The sequence below is a fragment of the Hippichthys cyanospilos genome, chromosome 10 (genome assembly GCF_059441005.1).
Source record: "Hippichthys cyanospilos isolate Australia breed blue-spotted pipefish chromosome 10, RoL_Hcya_1.0, whole genome shotgun sequence".
NCBI lineage: Eukaryota > Metazoa > Chordata > Actinopteri > Syngnathiformes > Syngnathidae > Hippichthys > Hippichthys cyanospilos.
This window is the reverse complement of record NC_142378.1, coordinates 8227881-8244428: the sequence shown is the minus strand read 5'-3', so window position 1 is coordinate 8244428 and position 16548 is coordinate 8227881. Positions and strand designations below refer to the sequence as shown.

Genomic DNA, 16548 nt, shown 5'->3' with positions numbered 1-16548 from the left:
TCCGATCATTTTGCTCTTCAAAAAAAAGTGCACTGCCCCGTCATAGCATTTAAAGACAATACATTACCGTATTTTCCACACTAAAGGTGCACATAAAAGCCTTCAATTTTCTCAGCAGCTGGTAGTGCACCTTATAATTTGGTGTGTCTTATACAGGTGCATAAACTTTGAATTTTCATTTTTGGGGAATGAAAAAATAAAATAATCACCATGTAAATGCTTCCATTTTTACCACTGTATTTCAGTTATAAATGAATTTTTTACAAATACATTTTGATCACACACTGAAATTTTGATACAAATGCTCCAATTTTGAAGCAATTTATAACGGGACAAGGAGCAAAAAAATGCAAGTTTTTGTAAAACAAAGCACAATTTTATCAAATGAATCCAGTTTTCAAACCAACAAAAAAAACATATTTTAAGAATTTTGGTTGCAATTTTTTTTCTTTCTTATTTCTGATTGTCTTTTAACAAAGTTTGACTGATTTATTTGATAGTCTTGTTGACATTTCCTTTAGGGTAACTCCAAATAGTGCATGCTTAACGCAACTACAGCCACTACTGTAGTTTCTATGTGCCTTATAATGCGGTGCGCCTTATATATGAAAAACTTTTTAAAACAGGCCATTCATTGAAGGTGCGCCTTATAATCTGGTGGACCTTATGGTGCAAAAAATACGGTAGATTTGCTGATACCCTGTTAAAATCTTACAAACCTGGAGTGCATTCACGCACCCCCATTTGAGAACCGTCCCTAGGCAGATGCCTAGAATGGAATCTGAAATCAAGATTTGGGCCTTGGGCAGAATGAAATGCATACAATTTTATTTTAGGTTAGAGGTCAGTGCTTTTGAAAGTGTTAAGATCAGCAGTGAGGCTTTGAAGGCCTTGAACACTGGTAATTTTGCGCTAGGTAGTGTCTGTTTCCAAAATACACTTCCCTAATACATTCCTGTGATAGTGATGAATTTGGGACTTTAGCACAGAAGTTAACATGAAATCTTTAGAATCAACAGAAAAAAATGATTATGCAAAAATTGTGTCAAGAGCAGCACTGGGCTTGCCCAAGCAAATTGCTCAAAATCATGTTTTCTTTCCCACGTGCATGTTGGAAGGATTGCACTGGAGGAATGGCAATCAGTGCCATGATTGGTAGGGTGGCTTTCATCTGAATCATTAATCTCATGTAATGGCACATGATTGCTCTGCAGTGTTGTTTTTAACCCAGCCCATGCACTTACTGACAAATGAGTCTGCAACGTAGCTTTTCAACTTTTATACCCGAGTATCTCAGCCAAACAACTCCATCGCATTCAGAAAGTCCCACTATGGACTTTGATAGAGCCTAAAATGTAGGGACAACCCAAGACAGACACCAAGATAAAAAAAAAAAAAAGGCAGCAGGAGTCACCAGTCACGCCCTCCCTCAAAAAAAAAAAGAAAAACAAAACACTCTCAGTTAATAAAACAAAATTGCCGAGCTTGCAAGTGGCCAGCAGGTAAATCCCAACAGGAGAAGAGGTTTGACGTGTGATGAGACACCGCAGCTCAGACAAAGAACACACTTTATCTCGTCTCTCTGCTCCCACCAGATAAAGAGACTTGACTTGCAGCAATCCATAGTTGCTTCATTCTCCTTCAAAGGTGCATAGATCTTTGCTCAAGGTTGCACTGTCAGTGTGAGGAAACTCGCAGGCCTTTTCGGTGAGAGAAGTGTTCCCTTTATGTGAACCACTTACTACTGAGCAATTTGTTTATTCAATTTCTTTTTTTTTTTGCTATACTTATTTCGAGAGCCTCTCTTTTCAACAATGGAAGTTTCAAGAAAAGTATTTTTGTATATTTAGTGCAATAGAAGTGTATCTCTAAAAGAAGTGTTTTGCGTGATTTATTCATTTTGTTTTCTTTAATCAAAGAGTCACTTTTTAGGTTAGAACTTATTGTAATGGCTTTATTGAGTCCAATTTATATTCAGAAGTTATATTAGCACTTTATGTAGTTCATTAAAAATAGCCACAGCGACAGTACCGATGCTGCGTTCGAGAGAATCAGAAATCAGGCTTTTCAGAATTTCATTTTTAATTTCAATTTTGTTTTCAATCAATGAACTGCAAGATAGACCTAATTCTGTTTTTCAAATACAGAGCTAATGTGCAAATATTACCAAAAATGCTCTTGAATGAAGAACAAGAGTAAGATGTTTGAGTGAGAAACATAATTGGTGACTGACAGAATTCTTGACTGAACATGAAAATGTCTCAATATGCTGTTGTACGGTGGTCTCAATTATTGACAACATTTGCTAATGCTAATGTAAATGCTAGCCTAGTATTCAACTTTCCGTCACCGAAGTGATCAGCAAGTTATTTCACACAAGTATGGTAACTCGTCCCTTTTACTTGTAAGTTGAAGTACTCATCACGGCATTGCACATAAAAGTATTCATTTCAGACTATTGATTATGAACAGCAGACTTATGGGTTCAATCCTTTTTTTTTTAATGCTTCAGAAAATCATTGTGTAACCTCCTTGCAGTCCGGATTTTGCAACGTGGGCTGTACACTTGATACCTCTGATGTAAAGCATCCAAACAAAACACAATCTACGACTGCAATTAAAATGAATATGTAAATAACAATAAACAAAGCGAATGGAGGGATAGCAACAGGTGTCCTGCATGGCGGATTTAACATATTTCTAATATTTTCTGTGTTTTCAGCATCCTCCAATTCGACCTGCCACAGCAACATTTGACACTCTAGTTCTGTAGCTTCTCAATTTTCCTTCTCCAGTAGACAACTGTCTACTGAATACCTGGAAGCTAAAGTCAGTGAGGTAATTACGAAGGCCGTAGCCACGTCTGCACGCAATCGTCATTAACCCATCATGACTCATTTGGAACGCGGAAAGGCCTTCGTCGTTGTGAGGCAAGAAGCATAGAGGGAGCAAGAATTGCTGATGAGCCCGTGCCTTGTCAAATGTGATCCAACAAATGTGTGCGAGCGCGTCGCTAATAACGCCTGGAATTTGCTGTAGCGTTTTCATCATGTCGCTGAGAGAGCTGGAAGGCTGCCAGCATTGGTGATGAGGGAGGCTTATCCTTGCCATTAACTGTAAAGATGCAGGAATTCAAGGGAAGGGCACAAATGAACTCACATGCAGTCACACATCACTGACAATTACAATGTTGGCACAATCACAAAGAAAAAAAGGCCACGTTCTTAAATGACTGATATGATGGATTGAAAGCTTTTGGGAGTCTGAAATTTGAGGTGCCTAGTTTTACTATTGTTCACATGCTTGACATTTTCTACATGCTGTTATTACGGCCTTATCTCGAATGGACTAATTTAATTCATTTTTCCACACCACATAATGATGTTGCTTACCTAATGTATTAAAAAAATAGACTCCTAAAAATACAATCAATTTTAGAAATAGGCATATTACATAACAAAATGTAGGAAAAGTGAAGCACTGTGTTTGTCACTTCTCTGTAATTTCCAGTTTATGGCAAAATGGCCATCAATATGAGATGAAATAAAAATGGGTGGATTTTGCAGCTAAATTCATATTCCACAAACATAAAATACCCAGAATGCCATGTTTAGACTTGTCCAGGCAAACAAATTCTTATAAAGATTATTTTGGGGATGACTTCCCCTTTAAGGATGTACAGTACTTTGTTCTATCAGGCACCGGTTATCAATGTGCGGTTCCCAGCCCTCCAGATGTGCATATCATGTAGTTTGGGGGTCCACAAATTCATTTGCAATACATTAGATTGTATATTGTATTTTTTTAAAAGTACTACAGCTTTGGGCTCTCTAAAAGTTCTGATATGTATGTATAATTAGACTAAGTTGTATCACCAAAATCTAGTAGCTGTTATGTTATTTTTGTTGTTGTAATTTAATTGCTAAAGTTGTATAACAGGAATAAAGTTTTTTTTTTTTTTTTTAACAAAAGGCAGATTTTTAAAAAATATATTCCTCTTTTGAATTTTCATCAACTGATAAAGTTTGGCATTAAAATCATAAAATAAATACTGTCTTTTTTCCTGATAAGTTTATGATTGTTATAATAGAATAATACTGTAGAGTGTGTAATGGTTACTTGTAGTTAGGGTTATGATAGGCTACTTAATGATTTATTTATTTTTTTTTCTGTTGAAAGGCCCCTGGACCCAAATAGTTGGGCGCCCTTGTTGCAGGGTTCTGGATTAATTTATGACACTAAATCACAGCCTTCAATAATACATCACACAAAGTTTTTTTTTTTGGTCACTTTATTGATTGTGACTAAACATAACCAATATCCACATTCTTGGTCTTTACTTGGTTGGGTTTACAGTAAGTGGTTTATCTCTTACCAATTGCCCCACTGCTGTATAATGACCACAAGGATCAATTGTAAATTGGCATATGCGGGCCTGTGTTATGCATGCTACCTCTGTAATATGATAATCCAAGCAACGAGGTCACCTTTGCAGTCAATTCAGGTCAACATAAGCTTTTCCTCAACGCTTCATTTCCTCATTGCAGAAATCGCAGACGAGCCTGTGCGACGCACTGATGTCATGGGCCGGAATGCCGGCATGCATGCCAAAATAATGGAATATCTCAAGAGGTGTCGTTAATATGCCATAGCGTACAGTTTATAGCCTGCGCTAAACATAAAAGATACTGATGATTAATTATTTTTTTTTATCACTAATGCCCATGGGCTAACTATTGGCAGAGGACTGAAAATTTCAGTTATTTTTGTGAACTCTTTGACAGCAGGTGTTCCATCATCCATTTGAACTGGAGACCTCCATGTTCCTTCATAGTAGGAATGGTCTTTCTTTTTTTTTTTACCAAATAGGGGTTTCCAAAGGTTGATACTCTTAATTTCTCTAAAACTAAAATAAGGATCCATCCATCCCTGTACTGGAGAAAGTAATTTCATCTCTAAAAGGGAGACGCTGCAAAATAACGTTTGGGAGCCACTGGTCTAACCTGTTTTTGGCCTCTGAATGCACATGTGTGCCATTGTTATGGAAATGCAAAGGGATTATGACAAAATTCAGACTATATTGTTATAAATTCAGAATTACCTAAATTTAAGTAATGCAACTGTAGTAGCTAAATTTAACCCAAAGGGGAAGTGAGGTAATGAGCATGTGTCCAGATACAATGGTTACACCTAAAACATTTGTTGACCTATGACCTATGAATCTACACAAAAGGTCCTTCCAGTAATCTATTACAGACTTCAAAGTTATTGGCTTTGGTATTATTGGAAGTTGTTTTTTTATCATGAGCGTTATAGTTATTCTCAAAGCTACACTGAAAATAAGTCGTTAGCACCTGTTTTTTAATGCAAAACACTGCAATATAAAAAACTGGAGTGTAACAGTATCGTCCAGCATGTCTTCTTTTTTAATCAAACATGACTTGTTTGCTGTCCTTGATGCAGGTCTACACTCCGCTGATTGCCATGATCATGGAAATTGTAAACTCATTGGCCCCAGCTTTAGACATACCTGTGCAATCAAATGAGCTCTAATGCAGGAACAGGTAATAATGCTCACTTATGACTGACAGTGAACTGCTAGAGATTGATGTGAACAAAGACACCTTGAAGGAAATTATTTAAAACTTGACTTTGTGAAGTTGATGTTAATGGGATCTTACGTTCATGAATCATTTTGAGTCTTATGGAGCCTGTCAAGGTTTCAATGACATATACTCCTTCAGAGGCTTAGAAGACGAAGTATTCAGAATTTTGTGGAAGAGTTATTAACTGCAGGTGCAACTATAAAGGACATGAAGAAGGACTATTAAGAACAATAAACCAATAAACATGGTAATTGAGAAATAATTTTGATTTAATCCATTAATTGTTTAAAGAACTAAAATGGTAAAAAAAATCCTCAGAATTTCAGCCATTTGGCGGTAATAATTCTCATACTACTGCTTGTGCCCCGAGGGTTATGTGAAAGCACTTCAAGAAGTATATGAGATTTTCCTAAGGTTTCTGCAGGTAACATCAAATCTAATTTAACACTCTTTATGCTGTGACAAGAACATTTTGGTTTTATTTCAAATTAAGAGCAAATTTATTAGAACATAGAGCAACATATAGCTAAATTATTAAATTACTTTTTTTAGTTTTGGAAAACAAATATCAATATTTTAGCATATTTTCCCACATGCTATGGACCATGGACTGATTTTTTTAAAAATCAGATTAATCAATTAACTGACAAAGTAATAAATACATTCAATAGGAGTTGTCTTGTTATCTTTGTTTTTAATGAAAAAAAATAATGTCCCTGGGTCATCAAAACATGTCGGAAATGTTTATATTCTAATCCAAATCCAATATTTTGCTTCAACCATTCATTTGTCAATTGCAGCAATGATGTAAAAAAAAAAATGTTTTTTTTTTAATTTGTTATTGGAAACCAACTCACAAAGCAAAAAACACAATACTTCATTTATACCTGTGTGTTACATTTGTTTCACTGGATTCTTGGAAAAACTATCTTCAATATTTTACTAAACTGCATTCAACATGACCTTTCAAGCAGGTCAGATTGGCCCACAACAAAACAGTCAATTAACTGCAGCATTATTGTTGATATCACACAAAACACAAAAAAGTTGCATTAACATGCAGCAATGTTCCAGGGCAATAGCAAAAAAAGCAAATCAATGTACATATTTTCTTACAAAAGGTATAAAAATAAACATATAGCGAAAGATACATTTTTGTTCAAAACCTTCCTGCTTGAAGTTGTGTTTACCCAATGGCAAACCAAGTGTCTGAAGAAACAGTTAGTCTACTTGCGTGTGTAGCACTTCTCTCAGGTCCCGTTTACATGGGAGTGGTCCCCATTGTGGTTTAACCACTCGAAACTGAAAGGCAGCTGGTGGTGGAGCTCAACCTGCATTTCTTTGACAGTTTACGGGCCTTTTTCTGCTGTTTCAAGCTATCCTGCCTGCTTTCCGAGGTGCTGCTGGTTTCCTTGGAGGCCCAGGCCTCGTGACGACACAATCCGGCCTTCAGGCAACAACTGCACAGGAGCTTGGCCATCGCTCTCCTCATCTCGCCGCTGCCCAGGGCGTAGATGATAGGGTTAAGGCCCGAGTTGATAACAGCCAGGGAGATGAAGAAATTAGCGCTGAAGAGCAACGTGCACTGCCGCGACTTGCAGAAGAAGTCCACCAGCAGCAGCAGGAAGAGCGGCCCCCAACAGAGTAGGAAGACCCCAACGATTGTGATGACAGTTTTAAGAAGAGCCAGGGAGCGCTTGCGGCAGCGGTTTTGCGTACTCTTGTGGACGTGCCTGTAGATGGCACCGTAGAGCACGCCGATAGCCAGGAGGATCAAGATAAAGATGATGAGGGAGAACAAGATGTAGGTCTTGGAGTAGAGCGGGAGGAGGGTTGAGCAGCGGTCCAGACTGCACACACAGTTCCAACCCAACAAGGGAAGAAAGCCAATCACCAGTGCCAAAATCCAGCAGAAAGCCACCAGGCCGTAGATCCGATAATAGGTGCTCCTGGCTGACTTCTGAGGCAGTGGCTTCATTATAGTCATGTAGCGCTCCACGGCTATCAGCAATAAACTAAAAATAGACGCGGCCAGGGCAACAAACAGCAAGCCCTCACGGAAAAGCCAAAGCGCAGGCGTCAATTGGAATGTCCGACTACCGGACATACAGATGTTAACCAGGTAGGCCACGCCGGTCAGGAGGTCACTGAGGGTGATATTGGCGATGCACACGTATACCCAACGCCAACTGCGACAGATGTGGGAAATGACAGCCACCAGCACCAAGGAATTTTCCAGTATGATGAGAATGCTTACGACGAGAAAGACCACCGTGGTGACGCTGATGTGGTTTTGTGAGTTTGAAACCGTCCTGTTCTTCAGACGGCCCGTGTGGTTGTAATGCCGCAGGATCACGTAGCTGATCTCATAGGCGTTGGCGAGGGAGCCGTTTCCGGGAAAAGCAGATAAATGATACAATTGAGGGCAGGAAGACGAGGACGTGAGGGAGGAGAAACGATCCATGGCAACTCCTGTTGGGTAGGATGCGCGCAAGAAGTGGGTTGAGCTGAGGTGCTCCGGAATGGGTATGAAACTCCTGTAAGGACAGGCTATCGTCCCACTCAAACTTCTGGACAACACACACCTGAAAAGACACAAAACAAAATAGCTATTACTGCAGGAAGGCAAATGAAGTGTGTGGTTACTTTCAAAGTAGTAAGAAAATATGCTTTTTAATACAATTTTACACCTTGATGTGACACGTAATTATTGTATGATAGTACCTTGAGATACAAGTGTCTTGACTTGCATGTTTTAATTTTAGATATGAGTGTGCTTCAGATCCCTACCGCCAGATGACACTAGAAAACCCTTACAACGTCCCACAAGTTGTACAGTATATACTGTAAAAACTTTCATTATTTCATTATTCCTTATTATTTTACATATACTGTATATATATATATATATATATATATATATATATATATATATATATATATATATATATATATATATATATATATATATATATATATATATATATATATATATATATATATATGAGATCTTTTCTTATGAGTAACCTTGTAGTAATAATCAGCAACTCTTTTAGGTACAGTGCGATATAAGTTTCAATTGTTTTTGTTAGGGTCAAAAGTGCTGTATACTTCCTCACTTGGAATGATGCCAATTTAAAAGGCACCATTTAAATGCCTCCCTCGTGATGAACACAGCATGGAATAGAAGCAGATGCAGAGGGCATTTAAATCACAGCAGGATGCATTTGCACGAGCTCTCATCAGGCACGTTGAATCAAAGTGGAAAGTAGAAACACAAATACTCACGTGCGCTATCATATATTCAGATTTATAGAATCAATATGATCTTTTGTCTCAAAATTCTATTTTTGTTGCCTAAAATCCATTTCTGAAATCTGGTCTGAGGGCACCAAAACTTTCATCGAACCTCACGAAACAAAATTATATCGCCCAGAAATCAATGGGGTCATTTTTAGAATTTTCAATTTGAATGACATAATGGAGCGCATTTTGTGGCTATTTAATAATGAATCAAAATGAATCATCACACACAGATGAATGATGTGCTGCGAGTACTTACCGTCACTGCTTCTGGTGGTGATGCTGAGCGCATGGCAAGATGAACTTGTCGCTGACTACTGATTTCTGCAGCCCATGTTTGATGGGGAAGTAACCCCGAGAAAGTTCACACCCACCACACGTGTGATATGCAATGCAGATTGCCATCATTTTGTCACATTTCTTGCACCATATCATGAAGATGGTGAAAGGTGCACATTTTTTGAACAAGTGCCAAATATAGTCACAATGTTCATATCCTCTGCACAGGATATTGTATTTATATTGCTTCAATTGGATTTTATAATATGTGTTGTGCTTTGATTTCATTTTGTCGTAACTAAATAAAACATGCAATAAATAAATAGCATCAACTATTTTCAACTATTACCATGTCCCACCATCGCTCTAGTATGTAAGGTATATGTGACATACTTAGTTGACCTACATTTGGAGCTAATGGGGCATGACTTGCCTGAGCCTCGCCCAAGGAACAAAGTACTGTACCTCATTTCAGATCGGAGTTCTCTTTTTTAGAGTTTTAAAAAAAGAAAAAAAATGGCACATCTGAATTCACCCAAGCTCAATTCAACTTGTATAGATGTATAAAACGGCAATTGCTGCATAAAAAGGGCTGTGCGTATGGTAAAATTGATCACCTAATAACAAACACTGAAAACAGTAAATTAACACGAATTAAATCAATAAACAAAATAATAAATTAGAGATGTCCAGTTTCCGATCGCATGATTGGAAATTGGATCGGATCACATCATTTTCAGCTGATAGGGAACGTTAAGGGAAATGTTAGAAAGGAGTTGGGAAAAGTTAATTGTATTTTCTATTTCTTTTTTTTTTTCATTTTCAAGAACTTGAAAAGTTTACAGATACTTCTAAAAGAAAAACATATCTGTATAATATGCGACTATGGTTTCATATCTAGAGACATTAGAACTGAATACAGCCAGTGGGAGAACGTTTAAATGTTTAATGCTACTTGGTTTAAACCACTGCTTCACTACCCGTATAAAATGTGTTATACATTTTTCCCCCAAATAAAAATAGCTAAAAAAAAAACACACACAAAAAACGCGAAAATTTGTAATAAGTACAAAGTACATTCAGACAAATAATATAAAGTAAAATTGGAACATTAAAAACAGTTCAACAGTGCAGTCACATAATGATCCAAAAGCCAAAGGCCAAAGAATAGAAAGGTGTCTTGAGACAAGTTTTAAAGTTGGTAGCAATACACCAAAGTAAAACAAAACTATGTTGTTGAAAGTATTCTAAATGTCACCATTTCTGCTTTGAGGCTGCTGGTGTAAAGGGAATGAGAAAAACAAACAAGCAACAGCCACCCAAAGCGTGAACAACACCCTGTTGACAGTTGAAAACGCCCTCATTGTCAACTTATAACTTCAAACAGCATTTCGACCACAAAAGTCACATCAACCTCAACTGTGTTGTAAATTTGCCAAGCATTCATTTCAGGCTGAGATGAGTGCACAAAGATCTTTGGGTGATAAAACTCAATATTGTTGCTCTATGATGGTGCATTCAAGGTTGCGTAAATTAAAAGTAGATCAAGCGTCTTGTATTGCAAAATTAAACTGTAGTCTACGGGTTTTCGAGTGGTTAAAAAGAAACCTTTATCACAGTGATGTTTCTCTTGGAGGAAAGTATCCCAAGGAGCTGGCTCACAAAATACTGACAAGCAACCTGGAAATATCCATATGTGTGAAGATGTTACCACCCTGTGGACACAAAGTAGCATTGCAATGTTTTGACTAAATAATGAAAATAATGTAGTGTCATCAAATAACCACTAAGAGGGGCTAAAACGTAACAATGTTCATATGCTGTACCGTAATACGAAACGTGTAAATTCTTATTAATGTAGTAAAATGTGGATAAGGGGTGCAAGCCAACGTTGCTTCCTTTTTGAATCACATCATTTATTTTGTTCTCATATTTGTTTAAAAAGATTGTTTGTCCGACAAGATCCAAGCCAACATTACATTTGTCCTGTTTTGTTGCTTTGCAATTCTAAGCCACAGTAATGTTTTTCCACATGTTTTTCCTGTGCAGAGTTTGCAGGTTCTCCCAGTGCCTACCTGGGTTTCTCAGGGCACTCCAGTTTCCTCCCACGTTCGCAAACACTCTCTGGTACACTCCAAGTTGCCCTCAGGTGCGTTTGTAAGTGAATGATTGTTTGTGTCTGTGCCCTGCAAATGGCTGGCAACCAGTTCACCTCACCCACTAGTATCCACAAATTTCATTTAATGCTGTGACAAAAGCAGTACATTTCTCTTTTCATTTTTCAAATTAAGAGAAAACTAAATGGAACATTAAGCAGATTGTAATCAATTGTGTCATGGTGACTAATTTGAAAAAAAATAGTTGCTTTTATTTAGTTAATTTTATTCAGATGCTCATTGTCATTAATGGAAGACTGTATTGGAAAAAAAAAAGAACACCATCTACTAAGGTGCCACGTAATAATGGCTGTTTGACATTGAAGCTTCAAGCCATGCTTTGAAACGCTGACCTACATTTTCATTCAGCCACTACTTTGGTTTGCTCCAAATCACGTGACAGTATATGTATAAGACAATGTAGTTTAATTTTCTGAATGAATCGAGCACGCAACCGGTCAAGATTATTTCAAATTGAGCATCTCATGACTTTGTAATGGTGCAAACAAATGTGCAACTTGTAGGCTATTGTTGCTGTGTGCTGTTGCTGTTGAGAAGATTATTGCGTTTGTTTGATCACCAATTCCTTGTGTGGGCAAGTATTTTTCAATTGCTGACAAGTTGTAAGCAACAACAACAACAACAAAGAAAGAAACCAACTTCCTCCAAAAAGTGTTCAAGTAATCATTTAAAATCTTTGTGCCCCTCCCCCCATATCTCTTATCAGCCTTACTGTCACTAGTAAGGTTTCAGAATCTGACCCCGTTTTCGAAGTAATATGCCCAAATAGTTCGGTGCTTCACAAAAGCTTCATACGACCATTACTAAGTGTTAAACTGCATCAGACGCGTGAACAAATAGCGTGCTGGTAACATGACCTTGACGTTGATATCAAGGACAACATTCAACTGCTCGAACGTTTTTCCATCACATCTGGCCTGTAATGCTGTTTTAATCCTGAGGGCGACACTGTTGCTCATTCTGTGATTGGTTGCTTATGGGCGGCACCAATAGTGTAAATGCTGTAGGGGGCACTGTTGCCCCAAAGTAGCTTTTTTGAATGCAACAGCGCGCCCTCGTTGAACGCAACCTTTTTCCCCTCAACTTTTTTTTTTTTTCTCTACCTCGTCTCTCTGCCCGGCTGCTGTTATTAACGCAGTAAAGAAAGGAAGTGGCGACAGGCTAGCTGGTTAGCCGACCAGTAACTGTCCAATTTCTCAACGACTAATGAGCTTTTGAACACATTTTACGCTGGAGACGCCTAACTCTTTGTCTCCCAAAGCGTACAAGAAAGCTACTTTTTTGTCGGCTCCTTTTATTTATTTATTTTTTTGTTTCCGCGCCGGTTTCAAGCTCGGTGGCTCATCTTTGTCAGTCTCCGCTGTTGTTAACCTCCCACGAACTCGCAAGACGGGTTGAAGGGAAACCTTTACAAGGAACGGATATACTAGCGAGTTGGTCATTGCTTTTTGATTTTTAACCATAGCTTAAATAGTGGGGAATACAGTGAAGAGCGACACAATGGGACACGCAGCGAGGAAAGGTACGTTCACGGTTCATTTTTCGGTGGGTTGGTTTGACATTGTTTGGGAATAGAGTTGTAAAGACACGGTGAAAAAAATCCCAATATTGGACGCATATGGACATTTACAAATGGCCCCCGGTCAGTGTAGTGACAGACTACTGCATAAGTCACACATGCAGCCTCCACGAAGGCATAGACCGGAGAAGGTTATTCAACGTTGTCCAAACTGTCATTAAATAACTTGCTATAACGTGCTTACTCAGTGTCACGCATACTAGCATCTTTGCAATCATCTGTGTGTGCATGAGTTGTCTTAACTTGTTGCTCAACAACGTTTTCAGACAGTGCTAAAATATGTGACTAACGCATCGATACTGTTTCCCAATCTCGCACATTTGGGAAAAACTATCTCGCCGCACCTCCATGCATAGATCTCACAAAAATCTATTATAACATAACGACGAATCCACGGATCTAGCGAAAGCATTTTTTCCCCTACCTGTCACTATACATCGGTGCCGTGGATAGATAAACAAAGATACGTTGCAATGAGTCATCGGACTAATTTAATGAAATTGAATAATGTTCTGCAGCACACCTGATAATCTCATTGGACACATTGATAAACTACACACAGTCATTGTGAACCATTGCACTAGTGTATATTTGTGGAGTGTGGTCTTACAGTACTCATATGGTATGTTGATATATGTAAATAACAAAGGAAAGCTTGCATTTCATTTTATCTTATCGTTTGTTCATAGAAGCAAGAAAACCAAATTTAAAGGGCCTATATGATGGCATTTTAAGCTTGTCACAGTTATATATATGCATAGAAATGACAGAATTGTACATTGGCACATTAGAAATTCAATTTCTTATAAAACACAAAGGTCTTTTTTTTTTTTTTTTGGTAGCTAGATTTTTTAACCAGGAAGTAAAATGGCTTGTTCACTGAAACCCTGCCTCTCACTGTGTGGATGCCGCGCCCCCTTCGACTGCCACAACGAAACAAAGCTGTGTGCTTCCAAAAACATCTTTTTGCCACTTGGACATTTTCTACTGTAAAACTGTATTAATGGTAAATGAAACGTTGCAGTTTAATTGGTCGACTCGGTGCAAAATCTCTTTTCACTAACCCCAGAGTTAAAGCAAAACAAAAAAACGGTGCATCTCCTCTGATAAGATGGGTGTGTATTTACTCTTGCACAGGCAGTACAGGGGTCGGTGTAGAGTTGGTAAGAAGGAATGTTTTCATCATCATGCCTCTTGCAATTCATGTGATTGAGAGAAGTAGCCGGAATAACCAAAGAACCAGTTTCAAACCCAGCAACGCCAACTTTAAGGCACATGTCAATCAATCATATACTCAATTCAACTAGAAAATCAAAACATTTTTTTTCTCAAGGATGACCGAGCCAAGAACAACACAATGTAAAATTAACCCAGTGTATGTACAAATCTACAAAATGAAGCTATAGCAGCACATTTTGATTACCAACATGAAACTTCCATTGGTAAGCTAATTTCAACTCAAAATAGAGGTTGTCAGAAGGCATTCAGTTACACATTTCTTCATGTTTATGCTCCATGTGTTCCAAATTAGAAGTGTGGGTTAAGTGTTGGCATTGACATCCATGCACAACCCTAAAAATGGCTAGTATGACTTAATTGAACCATGCTTATAATTAGGTTGATTAAAAGTAATTTCCATTGAGACATTAAATGATTGCCCTATCCCAGCTTCAGTGTATTTACACGACCTTCATTCTAGATGCTTTGTTTACATCCAAAGTAAAACTGTTGCAGTTTTTCGCAACGGCTTGTGATTCTACAAAGCACAACAAGCCAAAACAAATGGTTCCATATACTGTAAGCTACAGGGCCAAGCACTTTCATGATGACTAATGTCCTGATGGTGGAAAAAAGAAATCATAAGCAGGAACACTTTGCTTTACTAGATCATTGCCATCTTTGTCTGCGCTTTTTCCATTGCTTTGATTTAGCCCGTTCTTAAATGACGTTTTCCTTGAACCTCGAGTCACAATCGTATCCAAAACAGTTTCTTTGAATCGCTTTTTGGGTTTGCTAAGCTCACAAAAGAACTCAAAATGAAGATTGTTGCAATTAAAGGATTTTCATATGATGGAACATGGGCTAATTCACTGGAAAAAATTGCCTCAAAAATGATCACGACATGACAGAAAAGTACCAGTGCTGGCACTGTAATGATAACCATAGAACAGATTGACCTGACAACTAGATAGAGAATATATGACTATTACCTGATGGACATAATTAAAGTGGAGAGTATACATTATATCAATATCAGAACAAGTTGGAATTCTGCAGGCTTTCTTGAGCAGATAATTTGCAACCTTGAGGTTTCACTGTATGAGAACATTTATCATGCCACTTCATTATGCTTGTCAGAAATGTACACATTGCAGTCCCCCCCAGCAGTCGCATTGCAACACATTCAAACCCTCAAGATTTCAAACAGCCTTTCCTCTTTCCACACCATATTTTTAAAGCGCTTCTTTTCTCTTGGCAGTCCCCTGAGCATCTATTTTGTTATATTTTTGAGCAAAAATAACCAGATGGTGTCCTGTTAATATTGGTCGATTCTGGCTGCAGAGATGATAGGGGCTGCAGATGAAATGGGGGGAGGGTGCTCACAGTTGAGCTTCAGTTGGTTCGCACATCCTGGCAGATACAATTCTGTGTGGCTCTGGATGAAAAGAGAATGTGTCAGCAGCCATAGACATGCCTATTTTTTATGTCTTTACATTGTTTTAGCAGAGTCTTTCTGCCTTCCTGTATTAGCACCGGCTGTCATATTAATGACCCTAATGTCGTCTATAAAACCAATCTTAGCTTTATTACATGCTTTTGTTATTTTATGTGGTAAGCTTGTACACTTGGGTGCTGGGCGACATTTTTAATCAAATTTTACATGCAAAATAATGGAAATACACATAACTGGATCTTGAGTAAAACCGCCATCAAAAATTGCGCACAGGAATTATTAGGTAATGTTCTAACATCTCATACAATGTCAGTTATTTCTAAAAAAAAAACAAAAAAAAAAAGAAAAACCTTGATGCAGTCTTTTTTTCATGCTCAAACAGCTTGTAAGATTAGCTGAAGTCTCACATTACATACAGCAACTGTGTGAACTGTTTTTTGTGCCACTTAATGGCTATATTATTCCGAGGCATTTCAGCTAAACCTATTTTATGTGACACCAATCATCCACTGTTCTAAAATGATAACTATTTTTGATAAAAACAGTAATGAAGCGGTGAGACATAAACAGCTTTTAAGTGTTTGCATCTTGCAGTGTTCTACATACTGTATTCTGCAATTTTTGCAGACTGCAAAAGAAAGTGGATGTTGGTTTCTACATGTCAACAATATCATCTTATCTCATATGGTCACGTGAAACATTAAATTGGGGAAATAAGTTTGCTTTCTTGCTGCTGAATATGCTTATGCAGAGTGTATGTGCGGGATCAGCTGATCAGACACGCTTCGCTGACTTCCACGTTGTTAAAAAATTTTTTTTGCCAGAAATACACGTGGAAGTGATCGTTCCGCTTTTGTAACCAAATCGTGTTTCAGCACAGCTACATCATCTCTGAGATGGTGGCGTTGTTTGAGTTTTTCGAAATATGAG

The 16548-nt window shown here is 37.9% G+C and overlaps 2 protein-coding genes across 6 annotated transcripts in view; one reads left to right on the top strand and one right to left on the bottom strand.

The window, feature by feature from the left end:
* Positions 1-6311: 6311 nt before the first annotated feature.
* On the bottom strand, positions 6312-9218 carry s1pr4 (sphingosine-1-phosphate receptor 4). The gene is made up of 2 exons (XM_088425891.1): positions 9169-9218; positions 6312-8191 (listed from the first exon to the last, which is right to left on the bottom strand). The coding sequence occupies exon 2, from the start codon at positions 8068-8070 to the stop codon at positions 6895-6897; it is 1176 nt and encodes a 391-aa protein (XP_088282017.1). The 5' UTR covers positions 8071-8191; positions 9169-9218; the 3' UTR covers positions 6312-6894.
* Positions 9219-12541: 3323 nt separating this feature from the next.
* Positions 12542-16548, top strand: part of myo9bl (myosin IXb-like) — a 52652-nt gene continuing 48645 nt past the window's right edge. For all 5 annotated transcript variants that reach the window (XM_088425461.1, XM_088425459.1, XM_088425462.1 and 2 more), the window contains exon 1: positions 12542-12887. The gene's annotated coding sequence lies outside the window, so the exon portion shown is untranslated. The remainder of the gene's footprint in view (positions 12888-16548) is intronic.

Bases quoted from the DNA above. Each gene is read 5' to 3' on its own strand.
- s1pr4 (XM_088425891.1), bottom strand. From the start codon at position 8,070: ATGGATCGTTTCTCCTCCCTCACGTCCTCGTCTTCCTGCCCTCAATTG.